Source organism: Zosterops lateralis (genome assembly GCF_965231275.1).
Source record: "Zosterops lateralis genome assembly, chromosome: 35".
NCBI classification, from domain to species: Eukaryota; Metazoa; Chordata; class Aves; order Passeriformes; family Zosteropidae; genus Zosterops; species Zosterops lateralis.
This window is the reverse complement of record NC_139795.1, coordinates 1,298,809-1,308,922: the sequence shown is the minus strand read 5'-3', so window position 1 is coordinate 1,308,922 and position 10,114 is coordinate 1,298,809. Positions and strand designations below refer to the sequence as shown.

At 51.4% G+C, this 10,114-nt stretch overlaps 2 protein-coding genes across 2 annotated transcripts; one reads left to right on the top strand and one right to left on the bottom strand.

Annotated features, from left to right (window-relative positions):
* Nucleotides 1–753: 753 nt before the first annotated feature.
* On the bottom strand, nt 754–2,518 carry B3GALT4 (beta-1,3-galactosyltransferase 4; the record flags this gene model as incomplete). The annotated part of the gene is made up of 1 exon (XM_083881732.1): nt 754–2,518. The coding sequence occupies one exon, from the start codon at nt 2,516–2,518 to the stop codon at nt 998–1,000; it is 1,521 nt and encodes a 506-aa protein (XP_083737858.1). The 3' UTR covers nt 754–997.
* A 202-nt stretch (nt 2,519–2,720) lies between these two features.
* Nucleotides 2,721–10,063, top strand: PFDN6 (prefoldin subunit 6). Its single transcript, XM_083881802.1, has 5 exons — nt 2,721–2,807; nt 3,353–3,422; nt 4,860–4,930; nt 6,937–7,061; nt 9,844–10,063. The coding sequence occupies exons 1-5, from the start codon at nt 2,748–2,750 to the stop codon at nt 9,941–9,943; spliced, it is 426 nt and encodes a 141-aa protein (XP_083737928.1). The 5' UTR covers nt 2,721–2,747; the 3' UTR covers nt 9,944–10,063.
* Nucleotides 10,064–10,114: the final 51 nt, after the last annotated feature.

The following is a 10,114-nucleotide window of genomic DNA, read 5'->3' as shown; positions in this document are numbered from 1 at the left end:
ACCCCATGACGTCACTCCCACCCACAGTTCCCAGGTGGAGAAAGGGGCGGTCCCTCCACTCCATGACATCATTTCCCCATGACATCACTCTCTATAACAATCACCCCCAAACACAGTTCCCAGGTGGAGAAAGGGGCTATTCCCTCCATGACATCACTCCCTCATTACATCATTCCAATGACGTCACCCCAAACCACAGTTCCCATGTGGAGAAAGGGGCGGATCCCTCCATGACGTCACTCCCTATTACAATCACCCCCAATCACAGTTCCCACCTGAGCCAGGGGGCAATCCCCCCACCCCATGACGTCACTCCATCATGACGTCATTCCCTATAACAATCACTCCCAGATACAGGTCCCATATGGGAGGGGCAATTCCCTCCATGATGTCACTCTCCCATGACATCATTCCCTATAACCATCACCCCCAATCACAGTTCCCACCTGGACAAAGGGGCAATCCCCCCACCCCATGACATCACTCCATCATGACATCAATCACCCCCAACAACTGTTCCCACTTGGAAAAAGGGGCGTTCCCCCCACCCCATTATGGCAGTCCGTCATGATGTCATTTCAATGACATCACCCCAAACCACAGTTCCCAGGTGGAGAAAGGGGCTGTCCCTCCATGACATCACCACCCCATGACATAATTCAATGACATCACCCCCAAACACAGTTCCCACCTGGAGAAAGGAGTGATCCCCCACCCCATGATGTCACTCCATCATGACATCACTCCCCCATGACGTCACTCCCAACAACAGTTCTCATATGGAGAAAGGGGCGACTCCCTCCATTATGTCACTTCCCCATTACGTCATTCAATGACATCGCCCTGAACCACAGTTCCCATGTGGAGAAAGGGGTGATCCCTCCGCTCCATGACGTCACTCCGTCATGACGTCATTCCCTATAACAATCATCTCCAACAACAGTTCCCATGTGGAGAAAGGGGCGGTCCCCCCACCCCATGACATCACTCCATGACGTCACTCCCCCATGACGTCATCCCCGCCCCCTCCCCAGAGCCACTCCCCCCAGGCCATGACGCGACACCTGAGCACCCCGAGTGCCCCCCAGCCCATCAGGCCCCCGCAGCCCCCCTCGCCCCCCGCTATCTCCCCCCAGACCCTCCTCATCTCTGGGGGTCGCACGCGGTGCCCGCTGAGCAGGGCCCGGCCCAGGCAGCACCGCCCGGGGGGGACCCTCTGCGACCCCCCGAACCGCGCCCAGTGCCGGGGATACACCCCCGCCCGGGCCGCCCCCAGCCCCACCCACACATCCTCCGGCACGGCCGGGCTCAGCCCCGCCGCCCCCCGCAGCACCGCTATCGCCGCCTGTCGCGACAGCACGTAGGCCGTGCCGCTGCAGTAGGGCGGGAAGCGGGAGCCGGGATAAACATCAACGGGAACGTGGTGGCGGCTCCGGGGGTCGCGATTGGGGGCCACGCCCCAGTGGACCCTCCCCAGGTACAGCCGGGGCGGTATCGCGGGCCAGGCCGACAGCGCTGTCGCGACAGCGGGGACGTTGACAAACACATCGTCGTCGGCTTTGAGCAGGAAGGGGGTCCCGGAGCAGCAGGCGCGGGCCCAGCTCAGCAGCAGCAGAGTTTTCAGGGTCAGGTTGGCGTAGGAATCGCGGAAATCGCCCTGCAGGATGTCGCGGTGCTGTCGCGACTCGGCCAGCAGGCGGCGCTGTGCGGAGGGGGATGGGGGGACCCCCAGAACGAACAGGGAGCGGACCGGGGGGGACCCCGAGCCCGGCCAGGGGGGACCCCCCCAGGTGTCGCGCACGGCCCGGCGCCGCTCCAGGTGCGGGGGCGCGCTGGGAACCAGAACCAGCAGGAACGGCCACGGGGGCGCGCACGGCGCCGGGGACACCAAAACACGGGGGGACTCAGCGGGGGAACAGCCCGGGGGGGACCCGGGAGACCCGAATTCGTCACCGGGAACCCCAATTTCATCCTGGGGAGACCCAATTCCATCCCCGGGACCCATAAATCCATCCCCAGGACCCTCAAATTCACCCCCAGGACCCCCATTGGTCACCCCCGAGCTCCCATTGAGGGCCCCCCACCCCCTTTTCCCACGGCCCCGCTCCTCATTGACGAACCCCGCGCCCCCAGCGCCAAGCCCCGCCCCTTTCCCACGGTCCCCATTGACGAACCCCGCCCCTTTCCCGCCCTCTCCATTGACAAGCCCCGCCCCTTTCCCGCCTCCTCTAATCACAATCCCCGCCCCTTTCCCGCCCTCTCCATCCACAAGCCCCGCCCCTTTCCCACGCTCCCCATTGATAAACCCGCCCCCCCAACTCGCACCCGGCGGTTCCCCCGGGCCCATCCCCCACTCCCCCCGGTCCCTCCCCTCCCCCCACTCCCCCCAGGCCGCCAGAGCCGCCGCCAGCAGCTCCTCGCCCCCCCCGCTGCCCACCAGCACCACCAGCGCCGACCCCACCGCCAGGAGCGCCGCTTTCACCGCCCTCCTCCGCCACCTCCGCCGCCTCGGGCCCATCGCGGAGCCGCCCTCGCCTTGTCTCACCGCCGGGAAGCCCCAAAAAACCCCGAAATCGCCCTAAAAATCCGCCCTGAGGGAGGGGGGGGGCCCTCAGGCCGCTGAGGGCGCCCCGGAAGTGGGCGTGGCCATGGGCGGGGAGAGGGCGTGGTCAGAGCGATCAATGTTTCCTTATATGGCTAAAAATGGGCGGGGTTTAGTGGAAGGCGCGTGGTTTGTGAGGTCGCGCATGCGCAGAGCGAAGGGGGCGTGGCCTGGGAGCGCCGAGGCCGCGCGCGGACAGCGGAGGGTGAAAACCTGAGGGGGGAAAAAAGGGGGAAATTTGTGGAGATTTTTTTAATATTTGGATAAATTTGAGGCGATTTTGGGGTCAGCGAGGAGGTTTGGGGAGTCCCGAAGGGATTTGGGGGGTTGGGGGGGGTCAAGAGGGGATTTGAGGCTCCTGGAGGGGATTTTGGGGGGATCCTGAGGGGATTTGGGGGATCCTGAGGGGAGCTGGGGGGTCCTGAGGGGATTTGAGGGGTCCTGGAGGGGTTTTGAGACTCCCGAAGGGGATTTGGGAGTCCTTGAGGTGATTTGGGGGGTCCTGGAGGAATTTGGGGAGTCCTGAAGGGGTTTGGGGGGATTTTTAGGGGGTCCTGAGTGAATTTAGGGAGGCCTGGAGCGGATTTTGGGACATTTGGGGAGAATTTGGAGGATTTTTGGGGATCGTGAGGGGATTTGGGGGCACCTGGAGGGGTTTTGGGGGGTCCTGGATGGAACTTGGGGGGTCCTGGGGGATTTTTGGGGGATTTTTTGGTGACCCCAAACCCCCCAAATTTCCCCCTAAAAAAGGCCTCAATGGCGGAGACGCTGCAGAAGAAGCTCCAGGCGGAGCTGGAGAAATACCAGCAGTTACAGAAAGGTGAGAAAAACCCCAAAAACACCCCAAAAATCCACCTGGGAACCCCCAAAAACCCCCAAGAATTCACCTGGGAACCCCAAAAAAACCCAAAAATCCACCCGGAAATCCCAAAAATGCACCTGGGAACCCCAAAAAAACTCAAAATCTTCTCAAAAAATCCCTGGGACCTCCAAAAATCCTTCAGATCCCCCAAAATCCCCCAAACCTCCTCAAAACCCCCAAAATTCCTCCCCAAAACCCTCCCAGGACCCCAAAACCCCCTCCAGACTCCCCAAACCCCTCCCAGGACCCCCCAAAACCCCCCAAACCCCATCAAGACCCCCTCAAATCCCCCCAAAATTCTCAAAATCTCCCAAAATCCTCTTCTTAAAACCCCTTGGGACCCCCAAAAATCCCCCAAAACCCCTCAAAACCCCCAAAATCCCTCCCCAGGACCCCCAACCCCCATCAAGACCCCCCAAAACCCCCCAAAAATCCTCCAAATCTCCCAAAATCCTCTTCTTAAAATCCCTTGGGACCCCCAAAAATCCTCTAGACCCCCCCAAAATCCCCCCTCAAAACCCTCTGGGACCCCCCAAAATCCTCCAGACCCCCCAAAATTCCCCCAAACCCCCTCAAAACCCCCCAAAACCCTCAAAAATCCTCCAGACCCCCCCAAATGCCTCCCCAAAAACCTCCCAGGACCCCCCAAACCCCCCCCAAATCCTCCACACACCCCAAAATCTCCCCTCAAAACCCCTCAGGACCCTCAAAACCCCCCAAATCCCTCCCCAAACCCCCTCCAGATCCCCCAAAAATCTCCCCAAAATCCCCCAAACCTCCTCAAACCCCCCAAAAATCCCCCAAAATCCCTCCCCAAACCCCTCCCAGGACCCCCCAGATCACCTCAAAATCCTCCAGATCCCCCAAACTCCCTCAAGAACCCCCAAATCCCTCCCCAAACCCCTCCCAGAACCCCCAAACTCCTCCCAGGACCCCGCAAACCCCCTCAAAACTCCCCAAAACCCCCCAAAAATCCTCCAGATCCCCCAAAACCCCCCCTCAAAACCCCTCAGGACCCCCAAACCCCCTCAAAACCCCCCAAATCCCTCCCCAAACCCCTCCCAGGACTCCCCAAAACTCCCCAAAAATTCTCCAGATCCCCCAAAATCCCCCCTCAAAACCCCTTGGGACCCCCCAAAAATCCTCCAGATCCCCTCAAAACCCCCAAAATCCCTCTCCAAAAACCTCCCAGATGCCCCCAAACCTTCCCAGGACCCCCCAACCCCCCCAAAACCCTCCAGACCCCCCAAAATCCCCCAAACCCCCTCAAACCCCCCCCCAAATCTCTCCCCAAACCCCTCCCAGGACCCCCCAGACCCCCCAATTTTGGGAGGGGTGTCCAGGGCTGTGTCCTGGCTTTGGGGTCCCCCCTGAGGTGTTTTTGGGTCCCCCCAGAGCTGGGCCGGGCGGTGGCGGCGCGACAGAAACTGGAGACGCAACTGACCGAGAACAACATCGTGCAGGAGGTGGGGAACGCCCAAAAATAGACCAAAATTAGCCTGAAAACACACCAAAAATAGCCAAAAAATAGCCCAAAAATAACTTCAAAAATAGCCCAAAAATAGTTCCAAAACTGGCCCAAAAATATCGCAAAACTGCTCCAAAAATCTCCTAAAAATATCCCCAAAAATATCCCAAAATCTGTCCCAAAATATCCCCAAAAATATCCCAAAAACTGCCCAAAATATCCCAAAACTGCCCAAAATATCCCAAAACTGCCCCAAAAATCTTCCCAAAACTATCCCAAAAATAGCCCCAAAAGTGTCCCCAAAAATAGCCCAAAAATAGCCCAAAACTGTCCCCAAAATATCCCAAAAAATATCCCAAAAACTGGCCAAAAAATACCCCAAAACTGCCCCAAAATTCTCCTCAAAAATAGCCCAAAAATAGCCCAAAAACTGCTCCAAAAATATCCGCAAAAAATCCCCAAAATACCTTAAAACTGCCCCAAAAACTGTCCCCAAAATACCCCAAAAGTGTCTCAAAAAGGTCCCAAAAATATCCCAAAAATACTCTCAAAATATCCCTAAACTGTCCCAAGAATCTCTGCAAAAATATTCCAAAAAATACCCAAACCTGCCTTAAAAATTTCCTGAAAACTGCCCCAAAAACCTCCTCAAAAATATCCCTAAAACTGCCCTAAAAACTGTCCCCAAAAAATCCCAAAAACTGCCCAAAAAATCTCCCAAAAATATCCCAAAACTGCCCAAAAAAACTCCCAAAAATATCCCAAAAAATGCCCCAAAACTGCCCCAAAAATCACCTCAAAATACCCGAAAACTGCCCCAAAATTCTCCTCAAAAATATCCCAAAATAGCCCAAAAACTGCTCCAAAAACAGCCCAACAACTGCCCCAAAAAACTCCAAAAAAATCCCAAAAATTGCCCCCAAAATACCCCAAAACTACCCCAAAAAAGTCCCAAAAATATCCCAAAAAATGCCCCCAAAATACCCCAAAACTGTCCCAAAAATCTCCCCAAAAATATCTCAAAAATACACCAAAACTGCCCTAAATATTCCTCAGAACTGTCCCCCAAAATCCCTCAAATTACCCCAAAAATAACTCAAAACTGCCTCAAAAATACTCCAAAAACTGCCCCAAAAATATCTCAAGAATCTCCCAAAACTGCCTCAAATATCCCTCAAAACTGCCCCCCAAAAAAACCCATTTTTGCCTAAAAATTCCCCCAAAAATCCCCATTTCACCCCCAAATCCCAGTTTTTTTTCCCCAATTCCCCTTTCCCCCTAAAAATATCCCATTTTTGCCTAAAAATTCCCATTTTCCCAAAAAAAATCCCATTTTTCAAAAAAAAAATCCTATTTTCCCCTCCAAAACCCCCGTTTTTCCCCCCAAAATCCCCATTTTTCCCCCCAAATCCCCTGGTTTTTTCCCCAAACCCCAATTTTTTTTCTCTAATTTTTTTTTTATTGCCCAAAATCCCCTTTTTTCCCCCCAATTCCTCAGGAGCTGAACCTTTTGGACGATTCCAACCTCATTTTTCCCCCCTAAAAATTCTGTATTTCCCCCCGAATATCCCCATTTCTCCCCCAAACCACCATTTTTTCCCCCAACTCCAATTTTTTTGCCCAAAAAATCCCATTTCCCCCCCAAAAAATCCCATTTTTGCCTAAAAATCCCCATTTTTCCCCCCTAAAAGTCCCCATTTTTTTCTCCTTATTCCCATTTTCCCCCAAAAAACCCCGATTTTTTCCCCATTTACCCCCAAAAAAACCTTCATTTTTACCCAAAAATCTCTATTTTTCCCCCCCAAAAAATAATTTTTTTCCCTGAAAAAATCCCATTTTTCCCCCAAAAAAATCCCATTTTCCCCCCTAAAAATTCCATTTTTTACCCACAAAACCCCCATTTCCCCCCCCCAAAACCCTCATTTTTTTCCCCCAAACCCTATTTTTTTTTCTCTAACTCCAATTTTTTTGCCCAAAATCCCATTTTTCCCCCCAAACGTGCAGGAGCTGAACCTTTTGGACGACTCTAACCCAATTTTCAAGCTGCTGGGGCCGGTGCTGGTGCGGCAGGAGCTGCCCGAGGCCAAGGGCACCGTGGGGAAACGCCTCCAGTACATCCAGGGGGAAATGTGAGAACAGGGGAAAAAACGGGGAAATTGGGGAAAAATGGGGTGGGGGGAAAGGGGGGGAAAATGGGGAAAAAATAGGGAAAAAATTGGGGGGAAAATGGGGAAAAAATGGGGGGAAAATGGGGAAAAAATGGCAAAAAAATCGGGGAAAAATAGGGGGAAAATTGGGGGGAAAATGGGGAAAAAATTGGGGGGAAAATGGGGAAAAAAAGGGGGAAAAATGGGGGGAAAATAAGGAAAAAATGGCGAAAAAATGGAGGGAAAAGGGGAAAAAATAGTAAAAAAGAGGATGGGAAAGGGGGGAAAAGGGGGGAAAACTGGAAAAAAAGGGGAAAAATAGGGGAAAAAAACGGGAAAAATCGGGGAAAATGGGGGGAGAAGGAAAAAAATGGGGGGGAAAATAGGGGAGAAAACAGGGAAAAAGGGTGGAAAATGGGGGGGGGAAATGGGGGAAAAGGGGAAAAAAACCGGGAAAAGAGAGGATGGGAAAGGGGGGGAGAGGGGGGGAAAATGAGGAAAAAAAGGGGGAAAAGGGTAAAATGGGGGGAAAGGGGGAAAATGGGGAAAAATAGGGAAAAAAGAGGAAGAAAAAGAGGGGAAAAAGGAGAAGAAAAAAACAGGAAAAAAGAGGATGGGAAAAGGGGGAAAAATGAGAAAAAAAAAAAGGAAAAAAAGGGTAAAAAACGGGGGAAAAGGGGAAAAATAGGGGAAAATAGGAAAAAAAAAAGAAAAAAGAGGGTGGGAAAGGGGGAAAGAAAGGGGAAAAATAGAGAAAAAATTGGGGGGGAAAGGGGAAAAATAGAGGAAAAAAGGGAAAAATGGGAGAAAAAGAGGCAAAAAAATGGGGGTAAAGGATAAAAAGAAGAAGCAAAAAGGGAGGGAGAAAGTGTAAAGAATAGGGGAAAAAGAGGAAGAAAAGAGGGGAAAATGGGGAAAAAAATGGGGTGGGGGGAGTATGGGGGGAAAGGGGGGAAAAATGGGGAAAAATGGGGTGGAAAAAAGGGGGGAAATGGAAAAAAAAATGGGGAAAAAGGGAGGGAAAAGGGGGAAAAATGGGGAAAAAATAGGGAAAAAAGGGTAAAAGAGATGGGGGGAAAGGGGGGGGGAGAAGAGGGGAAAAAGGGTAAAAAAGAGGTGCCCGAGGCCAAGGGCACCGTGGGGAAACGGCTCCAGTACAGCCAGGGGGAAATGTGAGAACACACTGGGGGGAAAACGGGGAAATTGGGGAAAAATGGGGTGGGGGGAAAGGGGGGGAAAATGGGGAAAAAATAGGGAAAAAATTGGGGGGAAAATGGGGAAAAAAGGGGAAAAAAGGGGGAAAAAAAAGGGGAAAATTGGGGAAATAGGGAAAAAATGGCGAAAAAAATGGGGGAAAAAATAGGGAAAAAATTGGGGGGAAAATGGGGAAAAAATTGGGAAAATGGGGAAAAAATTGGGGGGAAAATGGGGAAAAAAGGGGAAAAAATGGGGGGAAAAGGGGGCAAAAAAGAGGGAAAATGGGAAAAAAGGGGGGGGGAAGGGGGGAAAAGGGGAAAAATAGGGGAAAATAGGGGCAAAAAAGGGAGAAAAGAGGGTGGGAAAGGGGGAAAGAAAGGGGAAAAAATAGGGAAAAAAATAGAGAAAAAATAGGGGAGAAATGGGGAAAGAAAGGGGAAAAATAGAGAAAAAATTGGGGGGGAAAGGGGAAAAATAGAGGAAAAAAGGGAAAAATGGGAGAAAAAGGCAAAAAAATGGGGGTAAAGGATATAAAGAAAAAGGAAAAAGGGAGGGAGAAAGTGTAAAGAATAGGGGAAAAAGAGGAAGAAAAGAGGGGAAAATGGGGAAAAAATGGGATGGGGGGAGTATGGGGGGAAAGGGGGGAAAAATGGGGTGGAAAAAAGGGGGGAAATGGAAAAAAAAATGGGGAAAAAGGGAGGGAAAAGGGGGAAAAATGGGGAAAAAATAGGGAAAAAAGGGTAAAAGAGATGGGGGGAAAGGTGGGGGGAAAAGAGGGGAAAAAGGGTAAAAAAGAGGTGCCCGAGGCCAAGGGCACCGTGGGGAAACGGCTCCAGTACAGCCAGGGGGAAATGTGAGAACACACTGGGGGGAAAACGGGGAAATTGGGGAAAAATGGGGTGGGGGGAAAGGGGGGGAAAATGGGGAAAAAATAGGGAAAAAATTGGGGGGAAAATGGGGAAAAAAGGGGGAAAAATAGGGGAAAAAAGGGGAAAAATGGGGAAAAATAGGGGAAAAAAGGAAGAAAAGGGAGGAAAATAGGGGAAAAAAAAAGGGGAAAAAATAGGGGAAAAAAGGGAAAAATAGAGAAAAAAAACAGGGAGGGAAAAGGGGGAAAAATAGGGGGAAAGGGTAAAAAAGAAGGGGGGAAGGGGGAAAAATAGGGGAAAAAAGGGGAATAAACAGGGAAAAAACAAGGAAGAAAAGAAGGAAAAAAGGGTAAAAAAGAGGGTGGGAAAGGGAGGGAAAGGGGATAAAAAATAGGGGGATAAAGGGAAAAAATATGAAAAAATCAGGGAAAAAAAGGGTAAAAAATAGGGGGGGAAAGGGGGAAATGGGGAAAAAATGGAAAAAAGTGGGAGAAAGAGGAAAAAAGGGGGGGAAGGGGTAAAAAAGAGGGTGGGAAAGGGGAAAATGGGGAAAAACAGTGAAAAATAGTGGGAAAATGAGAAAAAAAAAACAGTAAAAAATGCGGAAAAAAACAGGGAAAAGAAGAAAATTCCCATTTTTCACCCCGGAATTCCCATTTTGACCCAAAATTCCTGTTTTTCCCCCCCAAATCTTTCAGGAAACGCTACGAGCAGCAGATGCAGGAGCTGGAGCGACGCTCGGAGCAGCAGCGGGAGGTGCTGGGGAGGCTCCAGCAGGAGCTCCAGGCCAAACCTTGAACCTTCAAAAAAAATTTCGGGGTCTCCCCTCCCCAAAACCCCCAAAATTCCAATTTTTTTTATTTTTTACCCCTTTCCCGGATCTTAAAAATATTAAATTTTGTGGAAATGGCTCCAAAAGGAGGAGGTTTGGGTTGTGGTGGTGTTTGGATTTTTGATTTTTTTTTGGTG